This window comes from Hyperoodon ampullatus (assembly GCF_949752795.1).
Source record: "Hyperoodon ampullatus genome assembly, chromosome: 10".
NCBI classification, from domain to species: Eukaryota; Metazoa; Chordata; class Mammalia; order Artiodactyla; family Ziphiidae; genus Hyperoodon; species Hyperoodon ampullatus.
In genome coordinates, this window is record NC_136923.1 from 36,873,467 (window position 1) to 36,894,673 (window position 21,207).

Here is a 21,207-nt window from a genome sequence, read left to right on the forward strand (position 1 = left end):
ATGTAAATTGGAATTATTGCCTGGGGTCTCTTGCTTTCAGCCTGATGAGATTCCTTTGGTAGTTCTTGCAAGACAAGTCTGCTAGTCACAAATTCTGTTTTTGTTTATCTGGGAATATCTTTATTTTGCCTTCATTTTTGAAAGATAGCCTTACTGGATATGCGATTCTTAGTTGACAGTTTTTTCTTTGAGTACTTTGAATATGTTATCCCACTGCCTTCTGGCCTTCATTGTTTATGATAAGTCAGCTGTTAATGTTATTGGGGTTCTCTTGTAAGTACTGAGTCATTTTTCTCTTGCTGCTTTCAAGGTTTTCTCCTTGCCTTTGGCTTTCAGCACTTTTACTTTGTTGTTGTTGTTGGAATATTGCTTTTTATTATTTTTTTAGATTTATTTTTTCTCATTGAGATAACATTGGTTTATAACATTATATAAGTTGCATGTGTACAACCTTACATTTTGACTTCTGTATACATTACGGCATCAGGACTTTTACTTTAGTGAGTCCATGTGTGGATCTCTTTGAGATGATCCTGCTTAGAGTTCATTGAGATTCCTGGATGTGTAGATTGTTTTTTTTTTAATTTGGGAAATTTTCAGCCAATATTCTTCAAATATTTTTTCTGCTCCTTTTCTCTCTCCTCTTCCTCTGGTACTCCCATTATACATGTGCTGTTGTGCTTAATGGTGTCTTACATTTCTCTGAAACTGTTCATTTTTCTTCATTTTCTTTTCTCTCTGTTCTTTGGATTGCATAATCTCTGTTGATCTATCTCCAAGCTCACTTATTCTCTCTGCCAGTTCAAATATACTGTTTAGCCTCCCAGGTGAATTTTTTCATTTGTTATTGCACTTTTCAACTCCAGAATTTCCAGTTGGTTTTTTTAATTCCTTCTTTCTCTTCTCATCTCAGTATTCTCTGTTTGATGTGACATTGTCATCATACCTTTCTTTACTTCTGTAATCATGGTTTCCTTTAGTTCTGTGAACATGCTCATAATACCTACTTTGATGTTTTTGTCTGTTAAATCCAACATCTGGCTGCTCTCACAGGCAGTTTCTCTTGCCTGCTTTTATTCTAGTGTATGTGTCATACTGTTCTATTTCTTTGCATGTCTCATAACTTTTTGTTGGAAACTAGACATTTTAGATAATAAATGGTTACAAGTCTGAGTATTGGCCTCCAGTGGTGGGGGGTTGTTATTGTTATTTGCTTATTTGTTTAGTGATTGGCTGGATTATATTAGTAAAGTCTATGAACCCCTTACCCTAGTCCCCACAATGTAAAGTCTCTGATGTTGCCCCTAGGGTACAGCCTTGGGTATGTTCACAGCTACCTTGGAATGACAGTGGGTTTGGCAAGAGCTCTCTTTATTTATTTAGTTATTTATTTTGGCTGCACTGGGTCTTAGTTGCAGCATGCGGGATCTTTTAGTTGCGACATGTGGACTTCTTAGTTGCAGCATGCGAATTCTTAGTTGCGGCACGCATGCAGGATCTAGTTCCTGACCCTGGGGATCAAACCCAGACCCCCTGCCTTGGGAGCATGGAGTCTTACCCACCGGACCATCAAGGAAGTCCCTAGCAGAGCTCTCTTGATGCTCCCTTTCCCAGACTTCACCCAGATGTGTTTTTTTTGGGTTTTTTTTGGTTTTTTTTTTGGCGGTACACGGGCCTCTCACTGTTGTGGCCTCTCCTGTTGCAGAGCACAGGCTCCGGATGCGCAGGCTCAGCGGCCATGGCTCACGGGCCCAGCCGCTCCGCGGCATGTGGGATCTTCCCGGACCGGGGCACGAACCCGTGTCCCCTGCATCGGCAGGCGGACTCTCAACCACTGTGCCACCAGGGAAGCCCCACCCAGATGTTTTTTGGTTGCCAGCTGATCGCTTTTATTGTTGTCAGTAATGCCCTGGGGCTACATTGCTCCATAGGCTGATCCAATCAAAGCTGAGCTCCTTTGAAGAGGTAGTCGCAAGCTTAGTGTTTGAGATTTGTTCTGAACCCAGGGCCCCTCCAGCTTCTTGGTTCTTTTAAAGTAGCTGGCGTACAGTTTAGCCTATATCCTACGTACCTAGTACTAATCTCCTCCCAGTTGCCTTTCACCACTACCTCCAGTTTTTGAGAGCACCCTTAGGCTTGAATTCTCCACACTCTGTTCCAAATGAAGTCAGTTCATTAAAGACTTGGTGCTTATTCTATGTCTTGCTTCTACCCCCAGGCAAAATCTGGGAGCACAGCTCGGGAGCTGGGAGTGGGAACAGTAGCTTGCTTGTCTCTGAGTGATACCCCCACTTTGGAAGCTCAAAGGGGGTGAGAGGCAGTAGCATCTGGTCTTCTTGGCATGCTTCACCCGGCATGGAAACTTCACTTTATGGTCTGGGGCAAAGGTGATTGGGGTCCCCGTATTTTCAGTGGCCCTGTACCCAAGATAGAGCCTCTATCCTACATGTCTGAGCTGGGCATAAAAAAGAAGCTCCCACCTCTTGGCTGCACTCTCCCAAAGCTTACTGTCTCCATTAGGTATTGGGGGCAGGATGAAATATGCCGATGTCCTGCCCCTCCCAGGAAGATTGCCTTCCAACTAGGAGTTAGGGGGAAAGAAGTTTCTTGACTTCACCAGTGTAGTGAAGTTTTTGTCTCACTGAGCTGGAGTGGGGAGGGAGACATTTCATTTTAATTCAGTTCACTGACTCTCATTGTTCTTAGTAGCTTTACTGTTTTTAACTGAGTTTTAGTAGATTTTCTTGAAAAAAAAAAAAAGGGTCCCTATTTGCTGTATGCCCTTATGACCATTTCCAGAGACTTTAAATAGTTGGTTTTTTAAATATTTTCAACAGTTTCACTGAAGAGGGGTCTGCAGAGCTTCTCACGCTGTCATGCTGGATGTGGAACCAATTAGGATTACATTTTATTTTTATTTTATTATTATTATTATTTTAAAATTTATTTATTTTTGGCTGCATGGGGTCTTCATTGCTGTGCACGGGCTTTCTCTAGTTGCAGTGAGTGGGGGCTATTCTTTGTTGTGGTGCGTGGGCTTCTCATTGTGGTGGCTTCTCTTGTTCCGGAGCACGGGCTCTAGGTGCACAGTCTTCAGTAGTTGTGGCTCGCAGGCTCTAGAGTGCAGGTTCAGTAGTTGTGGCGCATGGGCTTAGTTGCTCCACGGCATGTGGGATCTTCCCAGACCAGGGCTCGAACCTGTGTCCCCTGTATTGGCAAGCGGATTCTTAACCACTGTGCCACCAGGGAAGCTCCAGGATTACATCTTAGATTTAGTTGTTATGTCTCCTTTAATCTGGAACAGTTACTGAGTCTTTGTTTTTCATGACCTTGACGTTTTTGCCATGTGTTTTATAAAATGCCCCTCAGATTGGGTGTGTTTGATGTTTCCTCATGAATAGATCCAGATTATGCATTTTTGGTAGGAATACCACAGAGGTGATGTTGTGTCCTTCTCAGTTCATTGTATCAGGAAGTGCATTACATCTGTTTAACATATTATTAAATGTTATTTCAATTTCAGGCATTTCTTTCAACAGACATACTTTGAGTATCAAATAGTCCTTTTTTTTTTTGATTACTAGTCAGTTTGAATTTTATGTTAATTGGTTGTATTATTATTATTATTTTTTTTTTTTGCGGTACGTGGGTCTCTCACTGTTGTGGCCTCTCCCGTTGCGGAGCACAGGCTCCGGACGCGCAGGCTCAGCGGCCATGGCTCACAGGCCCAGCTGCTCCGCGGCATGTGGGATCTTCCTGGACTGGGGCACGAACCCGCGTCCCCTGCATCGGCAGGTGGACTCTCAACCACTTGCCCCACCAGGGAAGCCCTGGTTGTATTATTTTGTAAATGCCTGTACTGAGTTATATATGGGATTGATTTTGTTTTATCAATTCTAATATTCTATTTTTTTTCCCTTCAATTAATTTATTTTCTCCATTTCATGTGTGTGATATGAAATGGAATATCTAGGTTTCTGATAAGGATAACAGGTGTTTGGTGGCTGTTTTTTTTAAATTACTTTTTGTTAGAGTATAGTTGCTTTACAATCTAATATTCTAATATTGCTGTGTTTTATTGATTTTAAGAGCTCTTTATACATTAATGATATTAATTCTTTGGCATGTAGCAAATATTTTCCTTAGTTTATTGTTTGCTCTTTAATTTCTTATGACTATTTTTTGGTATCTTGACATTTAAAATTTTTATGTAAACAGAACTATTAGTATTATCCCATAAGGTTTCTGCTCTTGGTATCATGCTTAGAATAGCCCTTTTAAGGTTACAGAAATATTTTTTTCTACTATATACTGATTTTTTTTTTTATGTTTCCCAAATAGGTACGTTTGCGGGAGCACATGGGTGAAAAGTATGTGACTTACAATGTGAAAGCTCGCCAGTTAAAATTTTTTGAAGATAATGTAAGATTTTGAGAATTTACCTAATCTGCTGCCAGAATGAAACTATTTTCAAACGTTTTTGGCTTAAACAAAAGCAAACAAACCTATAATAATGACTGGAGGCCATTCACCATCCTTATATTTTGTTGGGCCTTTTTTTACTAGAAAAAAATTGGACAGAGTAATATGAAGCAAGCTTATTACAAAAGAAAAAACCCTTTGGCTATCTTATTCTTTTATGAGGGAAAATCTGTTGTACGACGTTTATTTGGTTACTGTTTACTGAGCCTTAAACCAACTTGATATCTAGAACTATTTTTTTTAAGGTACTTATTAGCTTGAATACAGGGATATAACATACTGGATTGGAAGTTTTATATTATACTAGAGTGACGAAAGCAATAGGAGAAATAAATGACATATATCCAGTGATACTACTTTTTACTGTTAATAACCTTTAGAAGTTGATAAATTATTTTTTTTATAATTCTGGGAGTAGATTTAAAGATATGGCATTATATATAGTACTTGAGCATTGAATTCCTTTTTTTGCATATTGATGGATGTTTAACATTTTATTTCCATTTAATATGGACCTCATTCAGGGTATACAAGAATTGAAACTAGGAGTTATTTTGGGCTAGTAAATCAATATGTTTTTACATACTGGATTTTTTTTTTCTTTTTAAGATTTATTTTTCCATCAGCAAAAACATTCCTTAAACGCTAATTCCTTTTCTAATTCAGCAGGTTTTAAGTAAAGTCCAGATCCTTTTAGTTATGTTGGACATATTTGTCTCCTGAAATTTGTCTTCTTATACATCAAAATATTGTCTTCCCATGTTTTAAATGTATAATTGTATATCACATATTTTATTAGTTGTTTAATAAGGGGCAATACCCATCTAGGAAATAGTTTTTATAAAAGTTTTGATTAGTAAATTTTAACTTCTGCATTTTGAGGGACTCTAAACATGAATATGACTCCAGAAATATTTTCATTTTTTACAGTTAAAAATGTCTTACCTTTTATGAAAATTATACACACACACAAAATAATAAAATGTTCCCTTTCTAGTCCACATAAAAGACTTTTATTTAGTTTTTACTATGTGCCAGGTGCTAGGCCCGGGTTCATGACCTAATTTCTGAAATTTCTTTATTTTGAAGGGTTTTTAACAACTCAACTCTAAGACCATCTAGTCCTAGTGCTCAGCTGAGGACAAATTTTTGGCAAACCGTTGGTCTTCCTGAGCTATTTACCATTTCTTGCATGTTTTAGAAATCCACATCTTTCTGCAAAGTCATCAGTTCTACTAAAGTTTTCTAACTTATTGGTATAAAGTTATACATATTATTTTCTTAGAATAAAAAAGATCTCCTCCATACCTTTTTTATTACCATTCTGTGTTTTTTTTTTTTTGGTTTTTTTTTTTTGGTACACGGGCCTCTCCCTGTTGTGGCCTCTCCCGTGGCGGAGCACAGGCTCCAGACGCACAGGCTCAGCGGCCATGGCTCACGGGCTCAGCCGCTCCGCGGCATGTGGGATCTTCCCAGACCGGGGCACGAACCCGTGTCCCCTGCATCGGCAGGCGGACTCTCAACAACTGCGCCACCAGGGAAGCCCCATTCTGTATATTTTTGTTTAAACATTCATTCAGTTTTTATCCTACTGTTCTTTGGTTATTTTGTGGTGCTTTTTTCTTGGGTGCTTAATCATTTTTCATCTTTCTTATTTAATTACAAAACACATTTTTAAGACTATAAATTTCCCTCTCAACATATCTTTGGCCACATTTGAGACTTTTTTTTTTTTTGAGGTTAGTTTCTAAATAGTAATTCTGGTTTTGATTTTCTCTTTATTTTTTTCATTTACTGAATATTCTTATTTTTTTTAACATATTTATTGGAGTATAATTGCTTTACAATGGTGTGTTAGTTTCTGCTTTATAACAGTGAATCAGCTATACATATACATACATCCCTGTATCTCCTCCCTCTTGAGTCTCCCTCCCATCCTCCCTCTCCCACCCCTCTAGGTGGTCACAAAGCACTGAATCTCCCTGTGCTGTGGCTACTTCCCACTAGCTATCTATTTTACATTCGGTAGTGTATATATGTCCATGCCACTCTCTCACTTCGTGCCAGCTTACCCTTCCCCCTCCCCGTGTCCTCAAGTCCATTCTCTACGTCTGCATCTTTATTCCTGTCCTGCCCCTCGGTTTTTCAGAACCTTTTTTTTTGATTCCATGATTTTTTCTTTTAAAAGTTTCTATATTTCCATATATTTAGAAGGCCAAGGAAATTCTGTCTCCTTGCTCCAGCTACACTGCAGTGTTGTTACTGAATATGACCTGTACAACCCGTATTTCTTGGAGTCGTTTTCCCCTGTAGTTCAGTACATGATCCATCATTGGGATGGCCCTTTGTGCATTCAGTAAAGGTGAATTCTCATGCATAGGCAGAATCACTTCTCTACTAAATATTGGAAATGTTCTACACTTGCACTGATGAGCCCTTGCAATGGAACTCAATTTTTAATTAAACTTAAGACACACATGACTAGTAGCACCATATTGGGCAGCACAGCTCTGTTATCATTCATTCAGTCAATACTGAGTGCCTATAATGTGTCATGTACTGTTGTAGGTACTAGGCAAATGGCACTGAGCAAAACGAGGTTCCTGTTCCCATGGAGCTTATATTCTAGGGAGGACAATTATCAAATATATACTGAGATATATTAAATGCCATGGAAGTAGACACAGAATGATGGGGCATACCCATACTTCGACAGGGTAGTAGGAAATGCTTCTTTACAGTGACATCTGAATGTCACCTAACCTGAAAGGAGAAGACAAGTCATGTATATCTGAGGGAAGATGTTCCAGGTATGTGGAACAAGTGCAAAAGTCTTCATATTAATTGCCTTGATCTATCAAAATCTGAAAGGTAGAGTGTTGGTCTCCTACCAGGAGTGTAGCTTTGCCAAATTCCGGTATATGTAAGAATCTTTGCTTTATACATTTAACATCTTATTCAATGCATGATTCATAAGTGACATCTTACAGCTATGAAATGTCCCTCTTTGCCCCATTTAATGCTTTCTGATATTAAATATTTCTTTTTCACTATTACCACTCATTTTTGGTTGCATCTGCCTAATATATCCTTGCTCCTGTTTTCAACCGTGGGGTGTCATTTGGAGAACATGAGGTGATGTGATTTTTAACCCTATTGAGAGCTCTTAACTTTATAATCACATTTATTATACTTATTGATATGCTTGTTCTTGTTTCTGCCATCTTTTATTTTTCTTCCCCTTTTTAAGAATCCTTTCCTGACTTTTGCTATATTAAGGTCTTTGCTCCCTTTTTTTTTCAACTCATAGTTTGGAAGTCCTGTATCCTGGTATTGAGAAACAGAATATTACCTGTAATAACCCTTCCACTCCCATCCCTCCCACAAGGCCTTTAGAACATTTTTCTCTTCGGCCCTCTGGAAAATTTTAAAGGAATTTACAGTTTTATGGGTTTCCACTTTGAACCACCTTAGGTAAAGCCTGGATTAAATGTTTTCTTCTTGGCAGTAGCCTTATTTTAGTGGTACCAAGATACTACTTTACCACAAATTTAATTTGTGGTAAATTTCATAGCTGTAAGATATCACATACGAATCATGCATTGAATAAGATGTTAAATGTATAAAGCAAAAGTTTTTTTTTTTATAGGTGCTTGCTGTTGTTAAAGAAAAAAAAAGTATGTTAGGAACTTGTAGCTTCAGAAAATAGAAATGATTCTTAAACTTTCAGAACCACGAACTTGTAACTTTGGCTTTTACTAGTAGTCATGCTTGCAGAACAATAAACGAAAGACTCTTCAGACATTGAGTTGCACTGTGAGTTTTATTTGAAAACATTAAAACAGCCTGACGAGTCATAATGAATTATAAAACTTTGATAGTTAAATTGTACTATCATTTATGAGGCTTTTATTCTTCATTATTTTGTAGACCTGAAAGAAACTTTGCATACTTGTGTTTTCTGTTCTCCATTTCAGGAGAAGATTGTGAAGAGAAGGTCTAAAGTATTTATAAATCAAAACCCAACAGAGAAGTGAAATACAGAGAGAACAAAATCTGTACACAGCTGAGCACAGGTGTTTTAGCTCATGTTTTGGATATGAAAACAATTTAGCTCATGTCACACGAAACAAAAGCAGATGCAGTAGTAAAGCTCAATCATGAAAGCCCCAATCAATTATTTTTAGCATGCCTTTTAACTTTTCTTTCCCCTGGTTTCTTGTCTTCTGTGCCTGAGTCTTGAACAGGTAACCATTTGAGGGGGTGCCGGCGATAAATGGGCCATGGAGGAAGTGTCAGCTGGGTCAGAGCAGAGAAAATGCATCATTTATGGCCATTAAAAGTTTAAAAGAGCATTATGTATAATGTCCGTTTCCCAAATGACTCCTATGCTAAAGGTAAAAAAAAGGAAACTGACATTCCTATGAAAACTGTGTGCCACCACCCAGACAAGATACTGTGAGAACAAGGCTCATTGTTTACACATGGCTTTAAGAGCTAAAAGAAAGGTGAGGAGGGAGCACTATGAAGACCGTAAGGTCTTAAGTTCTAGTTTGACTTTAAGATTACTGCTTGGATCACCTGCCAAAAGAAATGTAACTTAACCTCATCTGATGCTATTTGTCATTTACTTTTCCAATGATAGCAAGAGAAGGATGAGGGAAACGATGGTGCCGGTTCTCACTACTAGGGCCAACCAAAACAACCCAATTCTGAAAACCTAAGTTGCCACTAACATCCAAGCACCCATAAATTTCTTACCAAACACGAAAAAGCAAATCCCGCCATAACTATATAGACAGTCCACCCGAACTGTTCAGCCACGTACCCGTAGATAAATCCAACTATCTAGAGACAAAGAAAGTATATTAAATACAGTCAAGCTGGGGGTGGGGAGAGAAGACTATGCAAAACCAATACTTACTGCAGAAAAAAGAATAATTCCCTGAAACATCTGTTCAGCTAGCTTCTGGCCCTTGTAATCCTAGAGGTGAAGGAGAGCAAAGCAGGAATTGGTTCCACCACCGAAGAGGTACATTCCTGCCCCAGCCTCACAGCTTTGGCACAAGGCGATCCCAATATATGGGACTTCCCCAAGAACTTAAGCAAGGAATGACATTCTGGGTTTCCCGGGGGAATTAAAAAAAACTCACGGAACCCGGGCTGGGGTATCCTCGCGGGGGAAGACAGAAGGGGACCCAGGAGATTCATTTCGGGGAAGAAAGTAGCCATCCGGGGTAGGAACCGCGCTGCACCGGGTGGGTCTCGGACAAGGGTTGCGGAGCTGCCAGGCTCGCGAGCGGCGTGTAGGAATCTTGGGGCCGAGGCGGACAGCGCCCTCACCATTTGCGTGGGCAGGGAGCTCAGATACTCCAACATGACTGGCTCAGGAGGCGGGCGGCGGAGCGAAGGCGGCCGGGACTCAGGGACAGTAGGGGCCGGGGTCAGCTCCTGCGTACAGCTCTGCGGGCCTGTCGAGCCGAAGTGTCGCGATGGCCGCGGCCCCGGAAGCAGATGTCTCCCACAAATCCGGTCGGCCCGAGGCCCCTCCCCGTGCCCTCGCTAGGCGACCCGCGCTTTCGGAGCTGGCTGTAGGCCGGCGCCCTCTCCGCAAAGGCCGAGATGCTGACGGTGGCGGCCGAGCCGAGGCATCACGCGCCCATGAAGGGTCCGCCGTCAGTGCCGTTGAGTGCCGAGGGTCGCGGTCCAGGTCCCCCAAACTGTGCTTGGCTGTGCCTTCGCGGCTTAACGGCGGCCTGCGCGCGCCCCGTCTCCATGGCGACGGACATTTCTCCGCGAGGACCCCACCGGTGGGGCTGCCCGGCGGCGCCTGCTCTGTGTGACTGTCTTGCGGACCGAGCGGCTAACGGCGGGGGGCTGCGGAACTGCGCGGCGGCCGCGGAGCTACCGGGCAGGCGGGCTCGGTCCGGAGTGCAGGGGACGCGGACGGCCCGGCGACGGGCTGGGCCCCGGGGCCTGCGGCGGGGGCGCTGAGCTGGCGGGGCGGGCCGGGGCGTGGGCAGCGGCCCCTCCTCCTCGGGCTGCAGGTAAGGGAGGCTGTGGGGAGCGTCCGAGGGAAACGGCTGACCTCGAGGCCGCGGGGGTGGGGGGAACCCCCCGAGCGTCACCTATTGAGAAACACCCCTAAACGTTATTGATCCCCAGAATTTAGAGGGGAGTTTCGCAGAACCCATCATCCAGAGAAAGGGAATGCCCTCGGAGAAGGACGGGTCCTGGCCCGCCCCTTCGCACGAGTTGGAGAGAGCTCCCACCCGGGGAGTCTCCAGTTTGTCCCTCCAGGCTGCTTGGCGGCTTCACTGGCGTATTCACAGACTCAGGCGTCCCGAAAGAGGCCAGCAAAGGATTCGCCCTGCCTCTCAAGGCCGGCGTCTATCTCAGAAGCTTAGGCCCTGCCCCGTTACCCTGAGCAAGGTGGAAGACCCACGTTCCGAAGAGAAACTGTTCTGGGAAACCTGGGCCTGTGGGTCCCAACTGGCTCTGTGGCCTCTGTGCTGTGTTGCGCCTCAGGGTCACAGGCGGTGGGATTCTAGGCACTCCAGGGCAGGCGGTGTGCGGCTGCCGCCCTCATGCAGTCAGCAAACATTTCTGGCAGCTTTTTTTGTGCCATGAATTGGGCCAAGGACATGGCCGTGACCAACACCAGGCCCTTGCCTTCCTAGAGCCCAGAGTGTGTCAAGGGAGACAGCCATGTAACCCCACAAATATAAGCCGGATGTACTCTGGGGTAGCGAAGCCCGGGAGATGTGAGAGCTCAGGGGAGATGCAGCTGAATGTGAGGTTTGGGGGAGGCTCCCTTGACTCCTGAAAGCCAAGTAGGAGCTAGACAGAGAAGGGGTAGAGAAAGTGGATGTATATCCTTAGTGCCTTTTCCACCTTTCAGTCTGGCAGAGACTAAACAGACTTTCCCTTGTACGCAGAAATAGATGTATCCCTCTGTGTTATCCCTCTTTAAATGCACTTAACAGGGTGGCAGTTGCTGCAGAGCCTTTATGGTATTTGAGCTATAAAGATAATCATGGGAAAAGGAGATTGCGTGTCAGGTTCAATTTCAGAGAGATCTCCATTGGAATCCATGTCTTTTCTTGTGTTTGAGTTTGTTTTCATGATTATTATCAAAGATCGTGTTCCCTTTCAGAGCTGAGAACCAGCCTTGCTCCTGGATTAACAAGACCATTCAACAAATATCACATACCTATTACCATTTACCAGACATGGTTTATAGATGGCAAGGATACACGAGTAAACACTTTTCACTGGGGTCACTGTTCTCATAGAGCACAAGACACAAATAAGAAACCAATCAAATAAATGAGATAATTTCATAATTGAAGAGGGGGAGCGGTGAACTTTCTTGATGGCCTCTGAGGGGATGGGTCAGAGGACAGAAAGATGACCTTGGTCTTTTGTGGCCTCGACAAAGCCACTTTGAATGGAGAAGTAGGGCCAGAAGTCTGGTTGAAGTAGGATAGAGGACAAGAGGAGAGAAAGTGGAGCTGGGAACTTTAAATCCTTTCAAGCTTTTAGAGCGAGAGTGAACAGAGAAATGGGTCTGTGGGTCTGCTGGGATATGGGAAGTGGTCTCTTTTTTATTTTTATTTTTTAATTAACTGGAAGATACCAGAGTATGATAATTAATGCTGCTAAGTGGGTGATCCAGCAGAGAGGGAAAGAGTTTGCTGATGCTGCACCAAGGAAACAATTATAGGATAGGTTGCAGAGCATGAGTGGAATGGCCTTCCTTGGGAATATATAGCAGTAGAAAGAAAAGCAGAAAAGGCCACTGAGATGTGGGTACTATTGCAGGTAGCTAGCAAGTTAAAAACATAAAGTGTTCTTGCCCCGTAAGGTTTCTTCACCCATATTTCTGGGAATGCCTGCTTATGTGTGTGTATTGTGAATGATTTGGGAATGTGAAGGTCCTATAATTTCTAAACAAAATACTACTTTTCATAGTGAACAACTGAATATTACTGATGAAATTGTACACAGTTGTGTACTCTTGGAAAAATACAGCCAATATTGCACATCCGGGATGTACATACAGTTTTGAGAATTCTTTCTAACCAGATCAGTGAATTCCTTTACCAGGAATTGCACCAGGAAAGGAAATATGGATCAGACACACTCCATAATAATCGGCATTTTGCATGTAGATAACTGTGGAAGAGTTTTAGGAGTAGGTGGTTTCTGCCATGCGAATCTACTTAAGTACATCAAATACCTGCTGGGATTGTGTTTTTCTTCTGTCTAGCTAGCTGGAATAGCACAAATACTTGTGCTTCTCAATTAACATACCACCTGTAAGTAATTGTTAGTGGACATTGTTGAGCTAAACCATTGGCCCTTATACCATTAACTAAATGGGATTTATTAAAGTGAGATAGTTTTCTCCAGTCTTTCTCCAGTCTTCTCCATTGGCCCTTATACCATTAACTAAATGAGATTTGTTAAAGTGAGATAGTTTTCTCCAGTCTTTCTCCAGTCTTCTCCATTGGCCCTTATACCATTAACTAAATGAGATTTATTAAAGTGAGATAGTTTTCTCCAGTCTTGGTGGAAGTTGGCTCCAAGCAGGCAGATGTTAGAACTCTGAGCAGCCCCCAGTCAGCCACCTTCTATAGGTAAGGCTCAGTCCTCAAGAGGAGATAGAGACACATGGCTCAGGGTATATAACGATGTGTAGTCTTTAGAGAGTAAGCTTGTTGGTATAATATATTTTACATATACTGTTCTAGAAAGAAATGAGAGTGAGCGAGAAAGAATGTGTGTGTGTGTATTTTAGATTGTTCTTTGGGAGTCTGAATTATGTTCTCCCAAATTTGTAATCTGGCCTGTGATCCCAGTTTTTTAAACAGCACTTCAATATATTTCTCTTCTTTTCAAAAGCCTTGAGAAATCAAGTGCCTGATAGGCATGCACTTCACTGAAGATGAAATTAATTCAAACTAACTTTGATTTTAGAAATATGCTATATTTGAAAGTGCTTTGTAAAATTAATAGCCTTTATGTAAATGTTAGGTACTCCCATGGGGGAAGATGAAGTAGAAAAGGGTAAAGTTCTCAAATGTAGGATCACAATATCCAGGTTGTATAAAATGTTTTTAATGAAACATTACCCAGAGATTGTTGTAGAAACCTAATTGTTTAATTTAGCCCCACTTACAGTCTTGTTTCCATTGAATTATTTGTTTTGAAAAAGTGAAGGCTTCAGATGAGTTGGGGAGCACAAACGACCAGCAGAGTGACAGTATTAGACACCACTTTCATAAGAGATGGGTAGTTAACCAACAGATAGGAAGCCCCCAGAAGAAACTAATATTTTCTTTTCGCAGATTTTTAATTTTTGAGACTAGAGCTCTAAACTTTTTCTTTTTTTTTGCGGTACGCGGGCATCTCACTGTTGTGGCCTCTCCCATTGCGGAGCACAGGCTCTGGACGCGCAGGCTCAGCGGCCATGGCTCACGGGCCTAGCCACTCCAAGGCATGTGGGATCTTCCCGGACCGGGGCACGAACCCGTGTCCCCTGCATCGGCAGGCGGACTCAACCACTGCACCACCAGGGAAGCCCAAGAGCTCTAAACTTTTGATAGCAAGATTGGATTTTGTGAATTTTTGTAATTCTGTTTCTCTGCTGTAGGTTTCTTTTTCTTTTTTATAAATTTATTTTTGGCTGCATTGGGTCTTTGTTGCTGCGCGTGGGCTTTCTCTAATTGCGGCGAGCGGGGGTTACTCTTTGTTGCGGTGCGCAGGCTTCTCATTGCGGTGGCTTCTCTTGTCGCGGAGCACAGGGACTAGGCGTGAGGTCTTCAGTAGTTGTGGCTCACGGGCTCTAGAGTGCAGGCTCAGTAGTTGCGGCGCACGGGCTTAGTTGCTCAGTGGCATGTGGGATCTTCCTGGACCAGGGCTCGAACCCGTGTCCCCTGCATTGGCAGGCAGATTCTTAACAACTGCGCCACCAGGGAAGTCCCTCTGCTATAATTTTAAATGAATTTGGGAACTGTTCTTTTTTCTCTTTTCTTTAATTCCAGTTAAAGATGAATGGAATACAGCTTGGAACAGGGATGTTTGTACCAGCGAGGCTGACCTTGGTTTACTTGATCATAGACAACTGAAGTCCATGTCTAATTAGGAATTTTAAGTAGAAATTCATTCAGAAAACATTTCCATAGTGGTTAGACTCCAGGTATTCCTCCTGGTAGAATTTCTTTTGCTTTTCATCTAGTGGCATATGGTATACAAGGCTATAAGTTACTGGAAGTATTTTATTATTATGACTACCGTAAAAAAATCAGATCCCAAATTGGGTCCTTGGAAACTGTTAATTCAAAACGAGTTTCTTGCAGAAAATACCGTATGCATTTCTTGTTTCTACGTGAATAAAAGTATGTAGGCAGGACTTCTCTGGCGGCACAGTGGTTAAGAATCCGCCTGCTGATTCAGGGGACACGGGTTCGAGCCCTGGTCCAGGAAGATTCCCCATTCTGCAGAGCAACTAAGCCTGTGCGCCAAAACTACTGAGCCTGTGCTCTAAAGCCCACGTGCCTAGAGCCCATGCTCCGCAACAAGACAAGCCACCGCAATGAGAAACCTGCGCACCGCAAGGAGGAGTAGCCCGGCTCGCCACAGCTAGAGAAAGCCCGCACGCAGCCAGAAAAAAAAAAAAAAAAAAAAAAAAAAAAAGCATGTAGGCATTTTGATGGCCATTGTAATGTACCTACTGACTTTGGGGGCTTGTTTTTGTTTTGTAGGGTTAATAACTAATATTTATATAAGACAGAAGAGAAAGATGTCATTCCGTAAAGGTATGTCCTTTCTACAGTTCTGTTGTTTTATACCAGGTCAAAAGGTGAAGAGATGTAACATGGGCATTCTCCTCTGTTTCAGTAAACATTATCATCCTGGTCCTGGCTGTTGCTCTCTTCTTACTGGTTTTGCACCATAACTTCCTCGGCCTGAGCAGTTTGCTGAGGAATGAGGTTTCAGGTATGGGAACCCTGACTAGTGCGTTGGCATGTATTGAGGACCTGGAATTCCCTGTGTCCCACATTCTGAGTTACATCACTAGATTCAAGGAAAAGAAGGCTTTCTTCTTGGTCTTATAGAAGCTACTAAAGACTTTGAGAAAGGCAGGTGGCACTCATTGTGCTCTTGCAGCCTGTCCCCTTCTCCTTGCTGGGCAGTTGTTTGCTGAGGGTTTGATCTTACAGAAGATTCCTTTTTACCAAATCAGAGGCCTTGGAGAAAGGAGCCACTGTGGGCTGTTATCTACAGACATTTCAGTAGGGCAGGGCTTCAGAACGTGGGGACAGGTGAGCATTGCTGGTGTTTGATGCCTCCTCTGTTCACTAGAGTATCAGTCTGGTTACTTTCCTTTACCTGTTACTCTGCTTTAACACATGAAACCATATCAGCAGCTCTTTAGTAGTAAAACAAAACCACAAAGCCTTGTCAACTGATTTAAAAGACCACTATTGTATAATTCGCTGCCAGTTATTTTAGATTAGTTGTTCATACTGCTCTGCCTTGGTATTGAGGGACGTTTGAGGCTTCAGAGTGTTTGTCAAATCATTTTTGGATTGTCACCCACCGTATTGACCAGAGCAAGAAAAGACTAATAGCTTTCCCTTAACTTTCACTGAGTGCTCTGATAGCATGTTTTTATAATAGTGTATATATGTGGGTGTATTTTTATATATACATATATATTTACATAAAGTAATGCATGCTTCTGGTGGGAACATATATAAAAAAGAAAATAGCATTCAAGCTCCATGAGGACAGTTGTGGCTGGTACATAGGAGGTGCTTACTAAATATTCATTAAATAAATGATTTCACTGCCTAGAGATAATTATTAAAATTTTGTGTTAGTACCTTCCAGGTTTTTTTTCTCTGTATTTTTTTTCTATACAGTTGAGATTATACTATATATAAACTACACATGACATGGTTTTTCACATGGTTATATCCTAAGCACGTCACCATGACAAAACTCTTCATATGTAAATTTAATGTCACATAGTTTACTTTTTGCCATAGGAAAAAGTCTTTTGGTACAGTGACTTTCAGATTTTTTTGATGGCAACTCCACAATAATGAATGTGTTACATACAGCAGACACATACATGTATTTATTGTCTATCTGCCCTACACAATGGTAAAGATTTGACCATCTTATTCATGGCTGTAACCCCGGTGGCCTAGATATTGCTTGGCACATAGTAGGCGCTCAGTGTTCAATGCATGATGAATGAGTAAATGAATGAACGTATTATTAAAAGCAAGAAGGTTTACAAAACAATACTTGCAGTTGCTGTATGTGATGCATTCTGATATTTTCTAAGTCACTGTTCTATTCCAATTCAGGAACTGTTTTCCTACTCATGTTCTGATTGCGATCCACTTATATTGATTTCATGCCTACTTGTGGGATACAATTCAGTTTGAAAATCAACTGTGTTTTAGTCTGTTTCTAGGTTTTTCACAATTGTAAATAAAATTGTGACTTTTGGTTACCTCATATGTCGTCCTTAAGAGACACAAGGGGAATTATTGGGTCAAAGGCCATGTACCTGTAATGCTCTTGATACAAATTGCCCAAATACAATCTAAAAAGATTCTGTTATATTCCTACCAGTAATGTATCAGAATTGTCTGCCTATTTTTTTAAAAATGCTTTTCCAAAGGCCTGGTTACATACAGGAAAACACAATTTCTGGGCTATATGCTTCACATTACAATGAGGCAAAATGAGGTGTATCATAATTCTCAGCTTACTTCTTTTCATGTCTTGGGCTCTGTGTCAAAAGCTCTTGAGATTGTGTTTGTATCACAGTACCTTCTTTGTGTGTGTTCTTTGCAGATTCAGGAATTGTGGGGCTTCAGCCTGTAGACTTTGTCCCAAATGCTCCCCAACATGCGGTAGACGGGAGACAAGAGGAGATTCCTGTGGTCATTGCTGCATCTGAAGATAGGCTTGGGGGGGCCATTGCAGCCATAAACAGCATTCAGCACAACACTCGCTCCAATGTGATTTTCTACATTGTTACACTCAACGGTACAGCAGACCATCTCCGGTGAGCTCGGCTTGCCTGATGATTCTGCTTCTAGGGGATGCTCTAAGAGCAGGCCAGCTGCCAATCCAATAATATTTTTTCAATGTTTACATTTTTCCTATATAATTATTATATCACATGTAAACTGCACGTTGTTTTTCCATGTGATTGTATCATAAACATGTCTCCATGATCGCAAAAACATGTAAGAAAACTGTGCCAAGATGTAAATCAACTGCGTTACTATGCATAGTTAAGTGGATATTTTTTTGGTAATAAGACTTTCTCAATGAAGGAAGCAAGGTGTTGATTTACATTCGCTTACAAGTTCCTTATTTCAAGAACATGCTCTTGAGTAGTTCTGGTCTAGAGTGGGAAGGGACATGGGAGCAATGGCAAGGTAGTATGGTGAAGTGAGCATAGACACTGATCCAAATTTTAGCCCATAGTGGGGAACATTACCTCTTTGGAACCCATTTACTCATCTGTAAGTACGGGGTATAAATATCCAGATTAGAGGATTGTTGTGTTAAGTAAATGAAAAAATATATGAAAACACCTACCACATAATAATTGCTCAGTAAATGGTCCTTACTATTGTAATTGTTGTGATTAATAGAAATTCAATCTGATGGATAGTCTTAACTGTGTTTTGAAAGATGCTTTGAATTAAGATTTACAAAGTTTATTCCAAGAAACATTTTATCTAAAAGGTTAATAGTGGTCAAAGTTCTAAAACATATCTGTTCTTATGCCTTTCTCCATGGTTGTTCATCAAAGTTGTTAACGAATTATTTTTCCATATTTAAAAACTCAAGAAATCATCTAAAATAATGTAGAAATATTGCATTAAAATAGAATACAGAAATAACATTATATCCACAAAACGCTGATGTGGAATGGGCCTAGGAAAAATGTGTAGCACCTCTTTAGGGAACACTGACTTTTCTTACAGGCAGTACCTTAGACTCAGGTAGAATTACTCAGCCAACAGTGAATTAATGAGTGTGTAGATTAACAGGCTGATTTACCAGCTTTGTTGATAACTTAGCTTTCACTACCATCATACTTTGACTCGTTTTCTTCACTGATGTATTTGGAGGGACAAATGTTGAATGATCCATGTGGTGAAAGGATCTTCTCAATTCCACAATGAATTTTTTTTACAGCAGTTTTAGTGTCAGAAGAGTGATCAGAAGTATGAGCCTTTGGGTGCACTATCACCATGGAATCTTGGTTCAGGAAGGGTCTTTAGTGGGTAAACTCACTGCAGATGAGGAAACCAAAGCTCAGCGGTGAAGGGGCTTGAAGACACCTATTTTGTCCTCAGGATTTCTCTTGCATTATGGTCTTATTGGAAAGCAGAGATATGGCTGTGGTTTGGGACATGATTACTTAAAACTGATATTTAGTGGTTTATTTTCATCAGGTCCTGGCTCAGCAGCAGTACCCTGAAAAGCATCAGGTACAAAATTCTGAATTTTGACACTAAACTTTTGGAAGGAAAAGTAAAGGAGGATCCTGACCAGGGGGAATCCATGAAACCAGTGAGTTCCATGCATCCTTGTTTGTACTTCGTAGTATTATGAAATGATTGGAATACCTGGGTAACTGTGGGTACAGTACTAGTACTTCCCTGGGGACCAAACCTGGAAGTTCTGAGACCTTTGGCTGTCTTCTCCTGCATGGATACTGAGAGCATTCTGGGAGTTTCTAATAAACAAAAGCACAGCCACTGACAAATTTTGTGCCAATGCCTCTTTCCTTTTCCAGTTAACCTTTGCAAGGTTCTACTTGCCAATTCTGGTTCCCAGCGCAAAGAAGGCCATATATATGGACGATGATGTAATTGTGCAAGGTACTAAAGAATGTCATCATCAGTGCTGCTCTGTCCAGTGTGGGCGATAGCGGTTGTCTTATTTATGATATCCTATAAAAGGCCATCCTAAGAAGTGGGAGGAATAGGGAATCTTGGGGCAACTTCCAGTGTAAATCTTAAACCTTATCTGTTTCAGGTGATATTCTTGCCCTGTACAATACACCACTGAAGCCAGGACATGCAGCTGCATTTTCAGAAGACTGTGATTCATCCTCTACTAAAGTTGTCATCCGTGGAGCAGGGAACCAGGTAAATTACTTATTAGACCTCGTGAATAGACACTCCACTCCCTATAATTCATGTCAATGGGGAGAGAAAGCAAAATCAGGGAATTCTAAATCTTTAGCTACATTTTTTTTTTTTTTTTTGTGGTACGCGGGCCTCTCACTGTTGTGGCCTCTCCCGTTGCGGAGCACAGGCTCCGGATGCGCAGGCTCAGCAGCCATGGCTCACGGGCCCAGCCGCTCCGCGGCATATGGGATCCTCCCAGACCGGGGCACGAACCCGTATCCCCTGCATCGGCAGGCGGACTCTCAACCACTGCGCCACCAGGGAGGCCCCTTTAGCTACATTTTATTCACCAATTATTTCATCCCAAAACTCAAGGCTGCTTTCCTAGATTGGTTCAAGGATTAGACAACCTAATTCTCCTTGAACATCTGGCTTAATGTTTAGGTTCCTGTTGTCTAACTTGCAATCCCAAGTGTCACTTTTATTTGCTTTATGTAGAGCCCTTTGTTAATAATCTGAGAAGTCATAAGTAAGCAGAACAGTTATCAAATTATTCTTTGAAGCACTAAACATACTGTATATCCCAATTGTGTTTTTAGTACAATTACATTGGCTATCTTGACTATAAAAAGGAAAGAATTCGTAAGCTTTCCATGAAAGCCAGCACCTGCTCATTTAATCCTGGAGTTTTTGTTGCAAACCTGACAGAATGGAAAAGACAGAATATAACTAACCAGCTGGAAAAATGGATGAAACTCAATGTAGAGTAAGTATGTAACTGGCCTAGCTGTGAAAACTCTTGTTATTTCAATGCTGGTGGTTTTCACTAACAGGAATTAGTCAGGATTCTTTACTAACAGCTTTCATTTGTTATCTGTCCCACCAAGAGAAGGGCTGTACAGTAGAACACTGGCTGGCAGCATCACAACACCACCTCTGCTGATCGTATTTTATCAACAGCACTCCACCATCGACCCTATGTGGAATGTTCGCCACCTTGGTAAGTAGATAATTAACCAAGGGCCTAAGCTAATAAAGTGTCTAAAGGACCACCCTCAGGGATGGAATATATTGTTTCCCTTAAGTTTCCTGCAGTCTTATGTCTGACTAGTACAGTCATTTGGCTCTTTTTTCCTAAATGTAAGGTTCCAGTGCTGGAAAACGATATTCACCCCAGTTTGTTAAGGCTGCCAAGCTACTCCACTGGAATGGGCACTTTAAGCCATGGGGAAGAACTGCTTCATATACTGATGTCTGGGAAAAATGGTACATTCCGGACCCAACAGGCAAATTCAGCCTAATCCGAAGACATGTGGAGATCTCAAATATAAAGTAAATAAGTATGCTATAAGCATTTCTCAGGAAATCCTGGAAGACAGTATGTGTGGGAAGTAACACTTGCTAGGCTTCAATGCCTGTTTACAGCAACAAAGGGACAAGGGACATTTCAGCTGGGTAAAGAGGACAAACTGCCCCATCTGGCAGTCAGCTTCCCAGACAGACTATAAATATGCCTCCATCTGCCTTACCAAGAGTTTGC

The 21,207-nt window shown here is 41.7% G+C and overlaps 3 protein-coding genes across 5 annotated transcripts in view; 2 read left to right on the forward strand and 1 right to left on the reverse strand.

Annotated features, from left to right (window-relative positions):
• Positions 1-4,674, forward strand: part of NEK4 (NIMA related kinase 4) — a gene marked incomplete at its 5' end in the record, with an annotated part of 41,620 nt that extends 36,946 nt beyond the window's left edge. For both annotated transcript variants that reach the window (XM_079712387.1, XM_079712386.1), the window contains one exon: positions 4,342-4,674. In XM_079712387.1, coding sequence (XP_079568513.1) covers positions 4,342-4,434 — 93 coding nt within the window. In that variant the 3' untranslated portion in view covers positions 4,435-4,674. The remainder of the gene's footprint in view (positions 1-4,341) is intronic.
• Positions 4,675-8,286: 3,612 nt separating this feature from the next.
• On the reverse strand, positions 8,287-9,944 carry SPCS1 (signal peptidase complex subunit 1). Its single transcript, XM_079712390.1, has 4 exons — positions 9,826-9,944; positions 9,407-9,466; positions 9,244-9,330; positions 8,287-8,781 (listed from the first exon to the last, which is right to left on the reverse strand). Exons 1-4 carry the CDS (start codon positions 9,859-9,861, stop codon positions 8,656-8,658), a joined length of 309 nt encoding a protein of 102 aa, XP_079568516.1. The 5' UTR covers positions 9,862-9,944; the 3' UTR covers positions 8,287-8,655.
• GLT8D1 (glycosyltransferase 8 domain containing 1) lies at positions 8,840-21,176 on the forward strand (the record flags this gene model as incomplete). 2 transcript variants are annotated; one of them, XM_079712389.1, is made up of 10 exons in its annotated part: positions 8,840-8,879; positions 15,252-15,305; positions 15,388-15,486; positions 17,365-17,578; positions 18,987-19,104; positions 19,331-19,415; positions 19,573-19,685; positions 20,267-20,433; positions 20,555-20,667; positions 20,813-21,176. In XM_079712389.1, the coding sequence occupies 10 exons, from the start codon at positions 8,840-8,842 to the stop codon at positions 21,001-21,003; spliced, it is 1,194 nt and encodes a 397-aa protein (XP_079568515.1). In that variant the 3' UTR covers positions 21,004-21,176. The 2 variants fall into 2 exon arrangements, with proteins under 2 accessions (XP_079568515.1, XP_079568514.1); XM_079712388.1 differs by lacking the exon at positions 8,840-8,879 and having other exon boundaries at positions 14,889-15,305.
• Between the last annotated feature and the right edge of the window lie 31 nt (positions 21,177-21,207).

Coding starts and splice junctions, on each gene's coding strand:
- SPCS1 (XM_079712390.1), bottom strand. CDS start 9,861: ATGTTGGAGTATCTGAGCTCCCTGCCCACGCAAATG. Junction 9,331..9,406: donor GAATTATTCTTTTTTCTGCA/GTAAGTATTGGT, acceptor CTTTGTCTCTAG/ATAGTTGGATTTATCTACGG. Junction 8,782..9,243: donor GATTTGCTTTTTCGTGTTTG/GTAAGAAATTTA, acceptor GCTCTGACCCAG/CTGACACTTCCTCCATGGCC.